Source organism: Cinclus cinclus, chromosome 5 (genome assembly GCF_963662255.1).
Source record: "Cinclus cinclus chromosome 5, bCinCin1.1, whole genome shotgun sequence".
Classification (NCBI taxonomy): domain Eukaryota; kingdom Metazoa; phylum Chordata; class Aves; order Passeriformes; family Cinclidae; genus Cinclus; species Cinclus cinclus.
The window spans coordinates 893,275-911,982 of NC_085050.1; the positions used below are offsets into that span (position 1 = coordinate 893,275).

An 18,708-nucleotide genomic window follows, 5' to 3' on the forward strand; every position below is an offset into this window, starting at 1 on the left:
GGTCACAGATCCTTTAGGGACTTCCCTTGGGGTGAAACCTCTTTCGGGGGTGTCCCACGGCGTTCAGACTCCCTTAGGGGTTTCCCTTGGGGTTCAGTCTCCTTTAGGGGCTTCCTTTGGGGTAAAACCTCTTTCGGGGTGACCCATGGGGTTCAGTTTCCTTTAGGAGTTTCTCTTGGGGCTCAGTCTCCTTCAGGAGCATCTCATGGGCTCAAACCTCCTCCAGGGGCTTCCCTTGAGGTCACAGCCTCCAGGATGTCCCCACAGGAGCCATCCCTGGAGCTCCCCCCACCCAATCCCAGTTTCTGGATGAGCTCACACCATGGCTGGGAAGTTGTTCCCCCCCCAGACACCTCGGGAAAAAAATTAGAAAAAGCATCATTTTTGAGAGGGGAAACAACCCCCCCTCCTTCCCCAAACCAGGGAAACACAAGTTGTCAGTCAGGATGGATCTGGTGGGCTCGATATCAGCCAAAGAATTGATATTCTTTCTGGTATTTAACCAAAAAAGTGATAGTCTTATGTCACTCCAAATGTGGTTTGAGATAAACAGATTCTCTCCCCTCTGTTGTTACCAAACATTTCGTGTGTCAACACTGGGGACTGCAGCAATTATCTGGCTCAGGCTGCGGGGAGGGAGGGGGGATCCCTGTGAGACAGAGATTTGGGGCAGCATCCATATTCATGGCAGAGTCTGGGATGGAACCTTTGGGAAAGGGGAGTGCCCCCTCCGAAAGATTTTGGCACTGCTGGTTTTGTATTTATGGTTTTATTTTTCCTTCGAAGACAGCTGGGGAGGAGCAAACGAGCCTGAGTGAGAGCTGGGTTTGGGGTCAGGACTGAGTTCGGGATGTCCCTGCAGGGCTGTGGGGTCAGGGCAGCTTGGGGTCACTTCGAGCAGACCCCAGACTCCCAGGAATGGCAGGGCCATGGTTCCTCACCCCTGTCCCTGTCCCTGTCCCTGTCCCTGTCCCTGTCCCTGTCCCTGTCCCTGTCCCGGGGCTGCCACCCCGAGGCAGCAGCAACAGCTCGATTTTAGTGACAGCTCTGAGGAAGAACAAACAGAAAGTTTAAAATACCATTTCCCTGCTCTGTTCTATTCCACTTTTCACTCTTCAGAGGTCATCTTTTCCATCCCTTTCCCACCTGGAGCTGCAGGAGATTTGGGATTCACTGAACGGGATCGGAGCTAAATTAGCCCAAAGTCAGAAATTGCTTTTGCAGGTAGGAAGAAAACATTCACAGCTTTTCCTAGGTACCAAAAACAAGGGATATCTTTTTTTTCAGGCGTGTTTTGAATTCCTTCTCAGATGGAAATCCTGTTTCTGACCTGCTCTGTCACCCGCTGCCTTTGCTTCTCCTCCACCAGCCCTTCCCAGCTTCCCTCCCCGCTCCATCTCCCTCTGTTTGCTGTCCCTGTGCTCTTCCTCGGAGAATGGAGAATTGATCCTAATCCTCCAAACAATTTCGCCGGCATTTGAAGGTCCAGACACTTCTTATCCCACTAATCTGGGGAAGAGAATTCCGAGGACGGCTCCGGGTGCCCCCGGTGCCCCCAGCCCCGCACGACCTTGGCTTTATCCGCACGGATTGTTATCAGTGCCAGGTCCCGTTCTGGATTTGTGATCAGCTGCTCCAAAGGGCAGCGCTGACCGCGGGGCTGCCATCGGAGCGGGAATCTGCGATTCCACAAGGAAACAGAGCCATGGGGTTGGTGGGCTTGGGAAAGAACTCTGAGACCATCCCCAGCACTGCCCCGTGTCCCCAAGTGCCACATCCACAGGGACTGAAATCCCCCAGGGATGGGCACCCCAAACCTCCCTGGGCAATCCCAATCCCTGAGCACCCTTTCCATGGAGAAATTCCCAAATTTCCACCCTGAGCCACCCCTGAGGCCGTTCCCTCTGCTCCTGTCCCTGTTCCTGGGAGCAGATCCCAAATCCCAAATCCCAAATCCCCCCGGCTGTCCCCTCCTGTCAGGGAATTCCAGAGAGGGAAAAAATCCCTCAGGATCCTCCTTTTCTCCAGGCTGAGCCCCTTTCCCAGCTCCCTCAGGAATTCACCATCCCTTTCCCATTTCCCTCAGGAATTCTTCATCCCTTTCCCAGCTCCATTCCCTTCCCCGGGCACGCTCCAGCCCTACTTGTCATAGACGTTGTAGGGATGAAAATTTAATAACATTTGGGGTAGTTTCTCAGAAGTTTTCGGGCTTTCACCTTTCCGTGTTTTATTATTTGCTCACTGTATTTACCAATGAAGACAAAACTCTTTTTCCCATGTCCCGTTCACCAGGACCCCCTCACTCTGCATTCCGCCCTTTACCCGTTCACTCCCGCGGGTCTCCACGCCCCTGGCGGGACTACATTTCCCATGGTGCCCCGCGGGAAGCGCGCTCCCCATTGGCTGGCGGAGCCGGCGCGGCCCCGCCCCCGGCAGTGGCCGGCGGACTCCATATCCCGGCGTGCCCCGCGGCAGATGCGGTTGGCCGCAGCCAATCAGCGCGGGGCCGGCCGGGGGGCGGGGCCTAGCGGCGGGGGAGGCTGTTTAAAGTGGCGCTTGCGGGATGGCGGAGCCGGCGGACTATCCCCCGTTCCAGCTAGGGAAGCCTCGCTTCGAGCAGGTACGGCCGGCGGCGGGAGGCTGCGGGGGGATACTGGGAGCGGTGGCGGGAGCTACCCCCGCCTCGCGCGCGCCATCGCCCCCCCCCCCCCCATCCCGGGAACCGAGCCCCCCTGCTCCCCTCTCGGTTTAGCCCCGCCCCTCCCGCAGGACGCGCGGTGATTGGTCCGAATCCCGCGCGCCATTGGCCGGCCGATCTGTCACTCAGAGCCGCCGCCCCCTTCCCGCGGCGGGTCCCGCGGCGGGCGGGCAGTGGCGCGTCCCCGCGCGCCCCTGTGGCGCGGGGCGCAGCGCGGCGGGCTGGGGGCCGGAGGGTCAAGGGTTCGAACCCCGCGGGGCACCCCAGAACAGCGGGGAGGGACCCGGTGTTTCATGGCGCGGGTTCGTCCTTCCCCCGAGGGGGTGGTGAGGGGCAATGGGCTCTGTCCAAGGTGGCTGGGAGGGGAGGAGCAGCTCTGGGATGGAGCAGGGATGCTCCAGGTGGGGCGCTTTGCCAGTCTCACCAGGCAGTGTCCGCGTTTGGTGGCAATGGGATGAGGGGTGGGTTGTGACCCTCCAGATCCATGTACCCTCCAACCCTGACATCTGGGGATGGTGAGAGCAGCCTGTGGTCAAGTCACTCACCTGTCCCCAGGTGCAGGGCATGGCGCCTCCCTGCTTCCACCACCCACTGTGGGTGACCAGACCCCACCTGTGCTTGTGGAACCACAGAGGCTGATAAAAAGACTCACAAAATCTCCTTCATTTCCCCCTGAGCTGGCCAGGAGCTGCTCCTTCACTTGGGTGTGTGTGTGACCAACACTGGGACAGTCCCCAGGGAGGCCATTCCCACTATCCACAACAATCCTGAACTCCTCTTTAGCCCCATCTGACCCCATACCTGTGCTGGGCTTGACGCAGCCACGCTTTGGGATGAGCTGTGGATTTCCCACGGGAGCCATTCCATGGTGGATCTCCTTCCTCTTCCCACACCCCACATCCCTCTGGGGCTGGGAGCAACCTTGTAGGGAATGGGAATAGCAACCTTGTAGGGAATGGGAATAGCAACCTCGGGAATGGGAAGGGCTCTGAGTCCCCCCCAGGCCAACCCCATCAGTGCAGGAGATCACTCCCCTGGGATGCTCCAGCTGGGGACAGAGGGAGCTTTTTAATGAGGAGGAGGAGGAGATGCTTCTCCCTTGTAGACACCACAGACGATTGCAGGCAGGCTTGGCAGCGAGTCAGGCACGGGATCAGTGCGTTCTGTTCATTAGGGAGCGACTGGCACTCGTGGCAGCCTGCAGGAGACATTCCAAGGGCTGTGGCAGGATGCTCCAGGCTGCTGGGCCCGGAGTGAGGGGCACCCGCTGCTGGGAGTGCCCTTGGGAACGTATTCTTTGGGAATGTTTTGCCAGAGGATCGCTCTGAACATGGCAAATCATCCCCCTCCATCCCTGGTTCCCTTTTCCATGGACAGCCCAGCCCCTCCATCCCTGGTTCCCTTTTCCATGGACAGCCCAGTCCCTCCATCCCTGACTCCCTTTTCCATGGACAGCCCAGTCCCTCCATCCCTGGTTCCCTTTTCCATGGACAGCCCAGTCCCTCCATCCCTGACTCCCTTTTCCATGGACAGCCCAGTCCCTCCATCCCTGACTCCCTTTTCCATGGACAGCCCAGTCCCTCCATCCCTGGTTCCCTTTTCCATGGACAGCCCAGTCCCTCCATCCCTGGTTCCCTTTTCCATGGACAGCCCAGTCCCTCCATCCCTGGTTCCCTTTTCCATGGACAGCTCAGTCCCTCCATCCCTGGTTCCCTTTTCCATGGACAGCCCAGTCCCTCCATCCCTGGTTCCCTTTTCCATGGACAGCTCAGTCCCTCCATCCCTGGTTCCCTTTTCCATGGACAGCCCAGTCCCTCCATCCCTGGCTCAGATTTTTCTGTGCACAGCCCAGTCCCTCCATCCCTGGTTCCCTTTTCCATGGACAGCCCAGTCCCTCCATCCGTGGTTCCCTTTTCCATGGACAGCCCAGTCCCTCCATCCGTGGTTCCCTTTTCCATGGACAGCCCAGTCCCTCCATCCCTGGTTCCCTTTTCCATGGACAGCCCAGTCCCTCCATCCCTGGTTCCCTTTTCCATGGACAGCCCAGTCCCTCCATCCCTGGCTCAGACTTTTCCAGTTCTTTATTTCCCCCATATTGACCTTGGTGTTTCCTTCAAACCTTCAGTGCTGGAGAGGAACCCCAGCACATTCCCAAGGGATCAGCAATTCCCCAAACCTTCCCTGCCACGTGTTCTGTGCTTTCCCTACACCTGCCTGCATTTGCCTGTTCTTTCCAGAGCCTTTCCAGTTTGTTTTGTTTTTTTTTCCAGTTTCTGAGATCTCAGCTTTAGCTGGCAGAGATGCCTGGTGCTTTTGGGCAGGATGAGCCAGCTGGGGTGGTTGATATTCCAGCCGTGTCCCATGGGATGCCAGCACTCCTTTCTCCTGGCTGGGAGCAGCTCTGGGGCTGGGACAGACCCAGGGGGCTGGGACAGACCCAGGACAGCCTCGTCCCTTCAGGGAGAACCAGGACAAGTTCTGTGCTGCCAACAAAAGCCTCGGGAGCAGAGCCAGCCCCTGGGGATTCGGAATTCCCTTCCCACTCTGACCCAGAGCTCCGGGCAGGATTTGGGCCAGCAGGAGGGACAGCCCCAGCCCAGAGCCCCTCTGGGGTTCTGAAATCCCCCTTCCCTGCCTGCCTGTGCAGCTGCCCTGCTCTCCCTGTCTCCTCTCCAGGCCGTGTTCTGTCGAGTCACCTTTTTGCAGCTCCCTGCTGGAAAGGCTCAGTCTCTCCCGCTGGAAACGGGGCTATTTTTAGGTGAAAGAAGAAATGAGGACGTTGGGCTTGAGAATGTGTGATAAGGACTTAATTTTCTGACAACTAGGGCTAATTTGTTAGAAACATTTTTTTTTTCTCCTTATTTCTTTTTTTTTTCTTTATTTCCTTATTTTATTCCTTATTCCTTTTTCTTTGAGGATTTGCTGAGTGCTCCCTCTCCCAAAGCCTGCTGTGTGTTCCCAGTGCTCTGGGGTCAGTGCCTGGAGCTCAGACATTTATCCTGGGCAAAATCCAGTGGGAGGAGTCCCTGCCCATGGCAGGGGTGGGACTGGATTAGCTGTGAGGTCCCTTCCCACCCAAACCATTCCAGGGTTCCATGTTCACTTTGTTCCATGTTCCATGTTTCAGGGTTCCAAGATCACCTTGCAGTGAGATAAAGATGCAGGAGATGCCTCAGCTGCTGCTCAGTGTCAGGTTATTGCTCCCTTTAATAAATGGCATCAAACTCCTCTCTTCTAAAGGGATGTCACTGTGGAGAAGGGACTGGCTGAAAAGGGGGGAGAAGGATCCTGGAATCACAGCCACGTTTGGGTTGGAAAGGATTTAAATCCCACCCAGAGTCATCCCACCCGTGGGCAGGGACAGCTCCCACAGTCCCAGGTGGATCCAACCTGGCCTTGGACATTCCCAGGGATCCAGGGGCTGCCACAGCAAATCTGGGAATTGCAGCCCAGGCAGGAATTCCTTCCCAAGATCCCAGCCCAATGTCCCCTTTCCCAGTGGAAGCCATTCCCTGTGTCCTGTCCCTCCATGCCTTGTCCCCAGTCCCTCTCCAGCTCTCCTGGAGCCCTGCAAGGGACTCTGAGCATTCCCTGGAATTTTCTCCCTTCTCCAGGGGAACATTCCCAGCTCTCCCAGAGCAGAGGGGCTCCATCCCTGGAGCAGCCCCTCCTGCTGTTGCCTTGGCTTTCTCACATCTCCATCACCCAGCGCTGGATTTAAAGGCAATCTGTGGGTTTGTGTCTCTGTTAGGAGTTTCCCTGTGCCCTGTCCCGGCTGTGTCCAGCCTTGGCTCTGCCCATGGTGGTGGCTCTGAGCTGCTGGAGCTTCTCCCGTGGGAATCTCAGCTCTTCAACTTTGGGAAACCGAACTGGAGCCATCCAAGAGATTCCACAGTTTTAGCCCGAGCTGGCCAAGTGCACAAATGACATAAACCTTGTCACAGCCCCTCTGCTCAATGCCTTCAGTTGTCTTAATTTTTGTTTGCTTTAGCTTAAATCCCTCTTAATTAATGTAAAGCTGACATGAGCCTGGTTTTGAGCTCAACCCCACCTCAAGCCTGGCTTAATTAAATCCTGTTTAAAATCAGGCTGCAATTAAAATGATGAAGTTTTCCATGCCTTCCCTTCTGCCCAGCACGGGCTCCTTGGAATTCTGTTCCTCCCGAAGGTGATTAACACCTCGCTAATGACCTCTTAGCTTCTCTCAGATCCTTGGAGCCTACCAGGAGTTGTTTCCTTGTGGTTCTTGGGATCAGCTGGGATCCAGGACACTCCTGAGCTGCTGTGCCCTGGAAGGGAATTAATATTCCCAAGCACTTCATGTTGCTCACAGGCTGCTGAGAAGTGGTCCCAAAATAGCCCCGATTAATCACAGGAAATTGGTGAATATTCAGTTTGCTCCCAGTTTACTACAGCAGCTGTTCAGGAATTGGAGGGGGAAGGAGCCCAGGGATGGATATTTGGGAGGGAAGGTCAAACCCGTGGGCATCTCACAAGTTTTGTGCCTGGCATGGGGATGAGAGCAGGGCTGGAAATGAGCCTGGCACAGGGGAACCATCCCCAGGGAAAATCTCAGGGAAATTTGGGGTGGGTTGGCAGTGAGGGCACTGAGCTGGTCCCTGCATCCTCTCATCCCATTTCCATCTCCTGACAGATTTTGGTTTGCTGGATCATGGAATTCCAGACTGGATTGGGTTGGGAGGGACCCTAAATCACTCCTAGTGCCACCTCATCCATGTTCAGGGACACCTCCCACTGTCCCAGGTGGATCCAGCCTGGCCTTGGACATTGCCAAGGATCCAGGGGCAGCCACAGCAAATCTGGGAATTCCAGCCCAGCCCCTCCCCACCCTCCCTGGGGGAAGCATTTCCCCCAGATTTCTGAATTATTGGGAATTACTGGGGCTTTTTTTGTCGCTTTTTTTTTTTTCCTTTTGTTTTGTATGCAGCTCTGTGAAAACCAATCTCGAATTGAAAAAATTTGTTTGCCTTCTGGTCAGGAGAACAAACTGGGAAGCAGGGAATGTCCTGGATGAGGGGAAGCCAAGCAGGGAAGCAGCTTTGAACAACATCTGAAAGGGGAAAACAGCGAGTGCCATGGCTGGAGGGCAGGGAAATGGAGGAATAAAGGAATTTTGTTGTTCAGGAGCTGGACAGTCCTGGCAAAGGCACTGCAGGAGGAGGGAGGGTGGTGGGATGGAGCCCAAGGAGCCCCTGTGGCTCTGGGTTTAGGCCCGGCTCTGTCTGAGCCGGAGCCCAAGGAGCCCCTGTGGCTCTGGGTTTAAGCCCGGCTCTGTCTGAGCCGGAGCCCAAGGAACCCCTGTGGCTCTGGGTTTAGGCCCGGCTCTGTCTGAGCCGGAGCCCGAGGAGCCCCTGTGGCTCTGGGTTTAGGCCCGGCTCTGTCTGAGCCGGAGCCCAAGGAGCCCCTGTGGATCTGGGTTTAGGCCCGGCTCTGTCTGAGCCGGAGCCCGAGGAGCCCCTGTGGCTCTGGGTTTAGGCCCGGCTCTGTCTGAGCCGGAGCCCGAGGAGCCCCTGTGGCTCTGGGTTTAGGCCCGGCTCTGTCTGAGCCGGAGCCCGAGGAGCCCCTGTGGCTCTGGGTTTAAGCCAGGCTCTGTCTGAGCCAGAGCCCGAGGAGCCCCTGTGGCTCTGGGTTTAAGCCAGGCTCTGTCTGAGCCGGAGCCCGAGGAGCCCCTGTGGCTCTGGGTTTAAGCCTGGCTCTGTCTGAGCCGGAGCCCAAGGAGCCCCTGTGGATCTGGGTTTAAGCCCGGCTCTGTCTGAGCCGGAGCCCGAGGAGCCCCTGTGGCTCTGGGTTTAGGCCCGGCTCTGTCTGAGCCGGAGCCCGAGGAGCCCCTGTGGCTCTGGGTTTAAGCCTGGCTCTGTCTGAGCCGGAGCCCAAGGAGCCCCTGTGGATCTGGGTTTAAGCCCGGCTCTGTCTGAGCCGGAGCCCGAGGAGCCCCTGTGGCTCTGGGTTTAGGCCCGGCTCTGTCTGAGCCGGAGCCCGAGGAGCCCCTGTGGCTCTGGGTTTAAGCCAGGCTCTGTCTGAGCCAGAGCCCGAGGAGCCCCTGTGGCTCTGGGTTTAAGCCAGGCTCTGTCTGAGCCGGAGCCCGAGGAGCCCCTGTGGCTCTGGGTTTAAGCCAGGCTCTGTCTGAGCCGGAGCCCAAGGAGCCCCTGTGGCTCTGGGTTTAAGCCTGGCTCTGTCTGAGCCGGAGCCCGAGGAGCCCCTGTGGCTCTGGGTTTAAGCCAGGCTCTGTCTGAGCCAGAGCCCGAGGAGCCCCTGTGGCTCTGGGTTTAAGCCAGGCTCTGTCTGAGCCGGAGCCCGAGGAGCCCCTGTGGCTCTGGGTTTAAGCCAGGCTCTGTCTGAGCCGGAGCCCAAGGAGCCCCTGTGGCTCTGGGTTTAAGCCTGGCTCTGTCTGAGCCGGAGCCCAAGGAGCCCCTGTGGCTCTGGGTTTAAGCCTGGCTCTGTCTGAGCCGGAGCCCAAGGAGCCCCTGTGGCTCTGGGTTTAAGCCTGGCTCTGTCTGAGCCGGAGCCCAAGGAGCCCCTGTGGCTCTGGGTTTAAGCCAGGCTCTGTCTGAGCCGGAGCCCGAGGAGCCCCTGTGGCTCTGGGTTTAAGCCAGGCTCTGTCTGAGCCGGAGCCCAAGGAGCCCCTGTGGCTCTGGGTTTAAGCCTGGCTCTGTCTGAGCCGGAGCCCAAGGAGCCCCTGTGGCTCTGGGTTTAAGCCTGGCTCTGTCTGAGCCGGAGCCCAAGGAGCCCCTGTGGCTCTGGGTTTAAGCCGGGCTCTGTCTGAGCCGGAGCCCAAGGAGCCCCTGTGGCTCTGGGTTTAAGCCGGGCTCTGTCTGAGCCGGAGCCCAAGGAGCCCCTGTGGATCTGGGTTTAGGCCCGGCTCTGTCTGAGCCGGAGCCCAAGGAGCCCCTGTGGCTCTGGGTTTAAGCCGGGCTCTGTCTGAGCCGGAGCCCAAGGAGCCCCTGTGGATCTGGGTTTAGGCCCGGCTCTGTCTGAGCCGGAGCCCGAGGAGCCCCTGTGGTCTGGCTGTGGGAGGTGCAGCCCTGCCTGGTCCGGGTCTGACAGAACCAGGGCCCGCCTGCTCGGACTCCCTGTCCCCGACGGTTTTTGGGTTCTCTGACCTCAGCACGGACCAGTTCAGGCAGCACCACCCCAAAACAAACCCCAGAACAGATCCCATCCCCTCCTGCCCTGGCAGTGCCCAAGGCCGGGCTGGATCCACCTGGGACAGGGGTGGGAGTGGGAGGATTTGATGTCCATTCCATCCCAAACATTCCCTGATTTCAGGATCTGGGCACTCTCAGCTCCCCGGCTGAGAGCAGGGAGTGTGGGACTGGGATAACACCAGGGGTGAGCTGCTCAGACCTGTCCATCCTGGGACTGGGATTTCTGCTGGGAGCAGGGATCAGAATCCCAGGGATGGGATTTCTGCTGGGATCAGGGATCAGCATTCCTGGACTGGGGTTTCTGCTGGGATCAGCATCCCGGGACTGGGATTTCTGCTGGGATCAGAACCCCTGGGCTGGGATTTCTGCTGGTACCAGGGATCAGCATTCCTGCACTGGGCCTTGCTGAGCTCAGTTCCAGCCAAGCCCTCGCCCTGGGATATGGCCGCAGCTTCCTGAGAGCCTGGGCAGGTGGAAATGGGAATTGGTGATTCTGAACCACATTCGTGTGCTGCCCCTTTGAACCTGAGCTCTCCTTCCCTCTCCCTTGTCATTTAGTCCTTGGTCAAGTGGGTGCAAAACACTGATCTTCCGGTTTAGTCTGTATTTTATTCTGTGTTTTAATCTATGTTTTATTTTATATTTTAATCTGTATCTTTTTCTGTATTTTATTCTATATTTTACTCTGTATTTTATGCTGTATTTTAATCTATATTCTAATCTATATCTTATTCTATATTTTAATCTATATTTTACTCTATATTTTATTCTGTATTTTATTCTCTGTTTTATTCTGTATTTTATTCTGTATTTTATGCTGTATTTTAATCTATATCTTATTCTGCATCTTACTCTATATTTTATTTTATATTTTATTCTATATTTTACTCTATATCTTATTCTGTATTTTATTCTATATTCTGTATTTTATTCTACAGTATATTCTATAGTTTATTCTATATTTAATCTGTATTTTAATCGATATTTTATTCCATATTTTAATCTATATTTTATTCTGTATTTAATCTGTATTTTAATCTGTACTTTATTCTATATTTTATTCCATTTTGTGTTGCTTTTCCCAGTGTGTCACACTGATGAAGGCTCTGGGGAGCTCAAGGCCACTCAGATTTAGAGTCCCCCCCGTGCTGCTGTTGTTTGAGGCAGCAATCCCAGTCGTCCAGCAGGAATTCCAGCAGCTCAGGAGCAGTGGGATGAGCAGTGGGATTGCTGAGGGGCTGGCCCAGGATCTGCTCACATCCCCCTGCACCCCTGGCCAGCGGGTCTGGGGACGGGGCTGGCACCTGCAGGGATCCTGCAACCCAAAATAAAGGGGAGGCAGCAAAGTGCCGAGCTCAAAACGGCTCAGAAGTGCCAGAATTAGTGTTAATTAGATCCCTGCTAATTAAAAACCTCTGTGCTCTTTCCCTGGAGTTGTGTGGAGCTCTTTTGTTCCCTTGGGTTTGGTCATTTTTCTAAAGCAGCAGGAGGAAGAATAACAGAGTTCAGTGAGGAGAGGGGACAGGGAGGGGTCAGCAGGGTCCAGGGCTGGGAATTCTGCTGGGATCAGGGATCAGCATCCCAGGGATGGGATCAAGGATCAGCATCCCGGGACTGGGATCAGGGATCAGCATCCCAGGGATGGGATCAGGGATCTGCATCCCTGGACTGGGATTTATTTCTGCTGGGATCAGGGATCAGCATCCCGGGACTGGGATTTCTGCTGGGATCAGGGAGCAGCATCCCAGCAGGAGCAGGGAAGCAGCAGCAGCACGTTCTGGAAGCGCTGCCAGCAGTGACTAAACGCCCTTCCCGCTGCTCCATCCACACTCCAGGACTTTATTTATATCCCATCCCTGCAGAACAAGCCCAGCAGGAGCTCCACGTGAGGATGCAGAATTCCCAGTTTCCCAGAGCTCCGTGGGCTGCGTCCACTGGGCCCGAGGCAGCGCAGTTGCTGCCCGTGGCTCACGGAATCCAGCTGATGTTGGGGTGATGATGTTCAGCTGATGCTGGGGTGATGATGTTCAGCTGAAGTTGGGGTGATGATGTTCAGCTGATGTTGGGGTGATGATGTTCAGCTGAAGTTGGGGTGATGATGTTCAGCTGATGTTGGGGTGATGATGTTCAGCTGAAGTTGGGGTGATGATGTTCAGCTGAAGTTGGGGTGATGATGCTCAGCTGAAGTTGGGGTGATGATGTTCAGCTGAAGTTGGGGTGATGATGTTCAGCTGATGTTGGGGTGATGATGTTCAGCTGAAGTTGGGGTGATGATGTTCAGCTGAAGTTGGGGTGATGATGTTCAGCTGATGTTGGGGTGATGATGCTCAGCTGATGTTGGGGTGATGATGTTCAGCTGATGTTGGGGTGATGATGCTCAGCTGAAGTTGGGGTGATGATGTTCAGCTGATGTTGGGGTGATGATGTTCAGCTGAAGTTGGGGTGAAGATGCTCAGCTGAAGTTGGGGTGATGATGTTCAGCTGAAGTTGGGGTGATGATGTTCAGCTGAAGTTGGGGTGATGATGTTCAGCTGATGTTGGGGTGATGATGTTCAGCTGATGTTGGGGTGATGATGTTCAGCTGATGTTGGGGTGATGATGCTCAGCTGAAGTTGGGGTGATGATGTTCAGCTGATGTTGGGGTGATGATGCTCAGCTGAAGTTGGGGTGATGATGCTCAGCTGATGCTGGGGTGATGATGCTCAGCTCTCCAAGGGCTCCTAATCCCTCCGCATTTCCCAGTCTGGTGCTGGCAGCTGGTGCAAATCTCACTGATATTTGGATTTTCGCTGTTTAAATACTGACTCTCCTTTTTTCCTTTCCTCTGGAGCTGCCCATGACGTTCCCCTGCTGTTTTCCCCTTCTTTCAGGTTTTTCCTGGTTCTGGAGGGGTTTGGGTGCAGCCTGGTCTGGTTGGGCTCATTTTTGGTGGCACACTGGAAAAAATCCAGGCTGGGAGTGTTTGTGCAGGGATAATGACAAAACTGCTGGAGAGGCTTTTGCTGGGAGCAAAGGGAGGGATCCAGGGAATCCTGGAGTGCTTTGGCTTCCCTATCCCAAATTACCAGTGAAGAGCTCCTAGATTATTTATTTATTATTTTATTATTATTTATTTACAGTTGATAGTTCATTCTGCAAAGGAAATAAACCCTGAAAGGTAATTTCTCACTGAACTTTTTTTTTCTTTTTTTCTTTTTTGTTTGTTTTTTTTGTTGTTGTTTTTGTATTTTTTGTTTGGGTTTTTTTGTGGTTTATTTTGTTTGGTTTGGTTTTTTTTTTTTGTTTTCTTTTTTTTGTTTGGTTTCATTTTTTGTTGTTTTTGTATTTTTTGGGTTTTTTTCGGTTTTTGGATTTTTTTTGTTTTCTTATTTTTGTTGGTTTTTTTTGTTGTTTTGTTGTTTTTTTGGTTTTGTTTGATTTTTTTGTTTTCTTTTTCTTTTTTGTTTTGTTTTTGTTTTTCTGTTTTTTTTTTTTTTTTTTTTTTTGTTTGGTTTGGTTTGTTTTTCCTGTTTTTATATTTTTTTTTTTTTTTTTTTTTTTTTTTTTTTGTCTCCTCTTTTCCAGACTTCATTTTATGGCAGATTCAGGCACTTCCTGGACATCATCGACCCTCGCACTCTGTTTGTGACTGAGGTAATGTGTGCACACCTCTGTTTTGGGCAGGGCTGGTTTTTAGGCAGCTGGAGATGAAAAGCAACCTGTGCTGCGAGCAGCAGCAGGAATGAACCCGTGCTCCCAGTGGGTTTGTGTCTCACAGGGGAGGGATTGCCCCAAGGAGTGCTGCTAAATCTGGAACAGAAACCTGCCCGGCATCAGGCACCAGTGAATCCCAGCTCCCTCTGCCAGCTGGGGAGGCACTGAACTGGGGGTTTTTTGTTTTTGTTTTTTTTTTTTTGTTTGTTTTGTTTTTTTTTTGGCAAAATTGCCGCTGATTTTTGTTACCTCAGGAGGTTCGTGGCAAAGATGCAGGTGAGGGGATGAGAGAGCAAATTTCAGTTCCGTGGAGGAGTAGCTGGGTGAGTTGTGGTGCAGTTCTGCAGGGGTTCTGCTCCAGAAGATCTTTGCTGGGTTTTTTTTGGGGGGGGTTTTTTTGAGTGCCTCCTGAGTTGTTGCCCTGTTTGTAACAGGATTTAGGGATCCTGCCCCTTTATTTCCATTTTTTGTTGTCCAGCTTTAACTGCAGCTCCTGGCTGCAAAAAATGACTGAGGGTGATGGGGAAGCCTTGGGAAGGAAAAGTTCTGCTCCTGCTCTGGAGTTCTGCACTTTGGCCAGAAAAGTTGGGATTTTCAGTGAAGGGCAGCTGCTTTTTCCTTTTAATTTTTTCTTTTTTTCCCCAATTTCCACCCTGACCTCCCCCGGCCCATCCTGAGGCTGTTCCCTCTGCTCCTGTCCCTGTTCCTGGGAGCAGATCCCAAATCCCAAATCCCCCCGGCTGTCCCCTCCTGTCAGGGAGTTGTGCAGAGCCACAGGATCCCCCCTGAGCCTCCTTTTCTCCAGGCTGAGCCCCTTCCCAACTCCCTCAGGAATTCTCCAGCCCTTTCCCAGCTCCCTCAGGAATTCTCCAGCCCTTTCCCAGCTCCCTCAGGAATTCTCCTGCCCCTTTCCCATCTCCCTCAGGAATTCTCCAGCCCCTTTCCCAGCTCCCTCAGGAATTCTCCAGCCCTTTCCCAGCTCCCTCAGGAATTCTCCTGCCCCTTTCCCATCTCCCTCAGGAATTCTCCAGCCCCTTCCCATCTCCCTCAGGAATTCTCCATCCCTTTCCCAGCTCCCTCAGGAATTCTCCATCCCTTTCCCAGCTCCCTCAGGAATTCTCCTTCCCTTTCCCAGCACATTTTCAGGGTTGAATCTCTTCTGCCCCTGGAAGGAATTTTCCTGCTCATGGCTCTCCATGGATTTCAGAGGGATTTTGGATCCCTGGATGAGCTCAGTTCCTGCTCTGAACTCCATGAGGTGACCTCTGGGTCACTCACACACTTCTCCACCTTCCTGTGGTCACCTTTTCAAACCTTCCCAGGTTTTTGGGAGGTTGGAAATGCCGTGGGTTCAGAGGGATCAGCTGGTGTAACTTCATTTTTTCCAGACAGCTTTTGATGAGGTTCTTTCAAGAAGGTGAAACCCAGGGGACAAAAAAATAACAAATTCTGAGTGGCCTGGTTTTATCCTGGGTCAAAATGGAGCAGTTTTGGGTTCCAGAGTGAACCTCAACAAAGCAGGGAGGGCTGGTGTCCATCCCTGGGGCTGGGAAGGGCAGGGCTGAACTTCAGGAATGGCTTGGGAGCTTTCCAGGGAGGAAAATGCCCTCTGGGAGCTCCAATTCCATGGCAGGGATGCCTCAGGAGAATCTCTGGTGATGTCCCCATGGAGTTCCCTTTCCTTGGAGAAGCCTCTTGGCAAAATAATCACCTTTTTGGGGCACAAAATCTGCTTTTATTGCTCTGCGTGTTTGCAGTAATTGGGGTGTGGAGACGTAGAATTCCAGGTCGTTTTGTTTTCCTTTGGTAACTGAGGGGACAAATGAAAACCTGGGCAGGGTTTGCCGAGCCCCAGGCGTGTGCAGGGAGCTCCTTCCCCTGACAGATGGCTGCATCTCCCAGGCCCAGGGCTCCCAGGGAACAAACAAATCCCTGCTTGGCTTGGAGGAGCTTGTTGGCAAACGGGGGGAAAAAGGGTGTCTAATGGGAATGGAGGTGAATCCCATGGAAAATGCTGGGAAGGGTGGTAATGTTTGGTTTTTCTCCATCTTTTTTTTTTTTTTTTTTTTTTTTTTTTGCTGTGTGTTCCATCGTGGCATCCTGCTGGTGCTGTGTCCTGAGGAGGGACGCAGGGATCTGTCCACGTGGGGAGTTGAGTGCTGCTGGGGATAATCAGTGTCAGTGACACTCGTCCCTTCCCTTCCTCTTTTATTTTTTTCCATAAAGCAGATTCTCAGCACAATTAGAAACTTCCCTGTGCTTGAGAGGTTCTGGAGGAGGGAATCCTGGGGGGTGAGCACTGGGTTCTGTTGTGCCTGTATCTTTTGGGGGGACGGTGACCCCCATCCCACTCAGCACCAGCTCCTGCTGCCTTTTGGGGGCAGAGGGCCCCTGGCTTCATGTCAGTGCTGCAGCCACCTCTGGAGAGGAGCTTGGCTGGCTGATAATTCCTCTCATTACTGCCTCTCTAATGAAATCTTCTCCTGGCAGCTGCAAATTTGCCAACTTCTCCAAAGAGTGGGAAATGTCATTGCAGGGGTCACCCCGAGACGCCCCTCGGGGACTGCAGGGCCTGCCCTGGACCCGTGTGAGGGGAAAATGATTGCAATAATACTTTTAATTGCCCTGTAATTAAGGTCCATCGGGGGCAGCAGATATTTGGCTGAGGTGGGCTGATCCCATGTGGCATTAGCCTGGACACACTGTTAGCACTCTGTGGGAAGCTGATCCTGCAGGAAGAGCTGCTCATAATTACAAGTGGAATCAGGACTCAGGAGAGCTCTGTTATCTGCTTTTGCTTTATCTCATTGTTCGGAGCCTGGATCTGCAGAGCATCTTGCATTCCCATATTTGGGTTTAAGATGGAAGCAGGATTAGATGTATGTTATTTATACGAACGGTACCTTCTTACTCAGCAGATTGTCTGTCTGTGTTTATTCAGTGTCACATCTGCTGGCTCCACTCGAACAAAAAAGTTTCTGGCTCCTGTTGTCTGTCACTGTGGATCCAATACAATGGGGCCAGCTGGAGTCAAGTCTGCCGTGCGTGTGTCATCCCAGGGAGCAGGGAGACAAAACCCCACGTTGGGCTGTGCCTGGTGCCGGGGCACAGCTGGATCTGCACAGCTGGAGGCAGCTGGTGCTGCTGGTGGCCACGGGACCCTTGGGTTGGGGCATGTCCCCTCCCTGAGTCGTGGCTGGGATGAAGGTGGGACCCGTGGGGATCAGGGCACGCAGAGATCGTCCCCAGAATCCCATTCTGAGCCCAGAGCGAGATCCAGCCCGTCCCCTGGTCCGTCCTGGATGTCCTCCCAGAGCCCCTGTGCGGCCCTGGGTGGGTTCTGTGGCAGGAATGCTCCTGGCACGGGGATTTGCCTGCGCTCTGTGTGTCACATATGGGGCTCTGCAGGCTGCTCCCAGCCATGTGCAGGCTCCCGTGGCATCCAAGAGGAGACAAGGCACGGATCTGGCAGGAACAAACAGCCCTGCAGCCTGGGGGGACGAGGGCAGAGCTCAGGGCTGGGTGCGGGGGTCTGTGGTACCCAGGTGGGCTTGGGGCAGTGGCCACCAGCCCAGGGATGGATGGGGTTGATCTCCATCGCCTCTGGGATTGTTCTTTCTCCTCCTGAGCTCAGCCTGGAGAAAAGGAGGCTCAGGGGGGACCTTGTGGCTCTGCACAACTCCCTGACAGGAGGGGACAGCTGGGGGGGATTTGGGATCTGCTCCAGGGAACAGGGACAGGAACAGAGGGAACGGCCTCAGGGGAGGCTCGAGGTGGAATCAGCAGGAATTTCTCCATGGAAAGGGTGCTCAGGGATTAGGATTGCCCAGGGAGGTTTGGGGTGCCCATCCCTGGGGGATTTCAGATCCCTGTGGATGTGGCACTTGGGGACACGGGGACAGTGCTGGCCCTGGCAGTGCTGGGGATGTCTGGAATGGTCCCAGAGGGATTTTCCACCCTGAGCAATTTGGGATCGTGTGGTTGTGTCACTCACACTGATCAGGGGCTGGGGGTGGTGCAGCAGCTGCCAGGGTTTGTTCCATGCTCTCCCTCTCCACGAGGTCCCTGCAGGTGCTGTCCTGGCCCCTGGTGACTCCAGCCTGTGCCCAGGAGCCCTTGGCAGGGGCTGGGGGCTCTGGGTCCAAACCATGCCAGAGATCCCATGGGTGGAGGCTCATCCCAGCTCTGCCTCACCCACAGCCACACACCCAGGCTGAGCGACCAGCCCTGGCCATTCCCTGCTCCTTCCCGAGCTGGAATTCCATCCTGGGAATTTCCAGATGTCTCTGCCCTGCCCAGGTGTGCTGGGTGCTGTCCCCAGGTGCAGGGGCTGTGCTGGGTGCTGTCCCTGCCCTGCCCAGGTGTGCTGGGTGCTGTCCCCAGGTGCAGGGGCTGTGCTGGGTGCTGTCCCTGCCCTGCCCAGGTGTGCTGGGTGCTGTCCCCAGGTGCAGGGGCTGTGCTGGGTGCTGTCCCTGCCCTGCCCAGGTGTGCTGGGTGCTGTCCCCAGGTGCAGGGGCTGTGCTGGGTGCTGTCCCTGCCCTGCCCAGGTGTGCTGGGTGCTGTCCCCAGGTGCAGGGGCTGTGCTGGGTGCTGTCCCTGCCCTGCCCAGGTGTGCTGGGCGCTGTCCCCAGGTGCAGGGGCTCTGGCTGTGATGGTGCAGCCCCGGCTGGAGCTCGGTGGGTGCTGGCAGGGCTGAGCTCTGTGAGAACATCCCCGGGTGCAGATGGTCTGTCTGGCACCCTATTGTGAGAGCTGAGACCCCAGCAGCCACCACTAGAAGTGCTCGAGGTTTTTTCTGAGGGAAGGGGGTATGCGAGGAATGAGACACTCCGGGGGAAAAAAAAAAACAAAACCGTGGTTGTGTTTTTTTGGGTTTTGTTTTTTTTTTTTTTTTTTAATCGGGGATGCTGTAAAATCTCGAGTGACACTTCATCCCACAGACAGCAGCAGAGAAACCAAGCAACAATAAATATTGAAACAGTAGCACAACCTTGCAGACAGACCTTGCTGTTAAAAAGGAGTGAAGTGTAATCTCAGACATCAGCAGCTATCGAGTGGAGCTGCCTCGTGCTGAAAGCCAGCGAGTGGAGCTGCTTGGCATTTGGAGCTGTTGCATGTGGTAAAGTTTGCTCCTAATTTTTTTTTTTTTTG

At 54.6% G+C, this 18,708-nt stretch overlaps 1 protein-coding gene across 2 annotated transcripts in view; it reads left to right on the forward strand.

The window, feature by feature from the left end:
* Positions 1 to 2,557: 2,557 nt before the first annotated feature.
* SFXN5 (sideroflexin 5) overlaps positions 2,558 to 18,708 on the forward strand; it is a 95,167-nt gene continuing 79,016 nt past the window's right edge. The window contains exons 1-2 of one of the 2 annotated variants that reach the window (XM_062493241.1): positions 2,558 to 2,620; positions 13,429 to 13,497. In XM_062493241.1, the coding sequence (XP_062349225.1) occupies positions 2,564 to 2,620; positions 13,429 to 13,497 (126 nt within the window). In that variant the 5' untranslated portion in view covers positions 2,558 to 2,563. Of the gene's footprint in view, positions 2,621 to 13,294; positions 13,498 to 18,708 lie in introns of those variants that run through there. The other variant, XM_062493242.1, reaches the window with a different exon arrangement.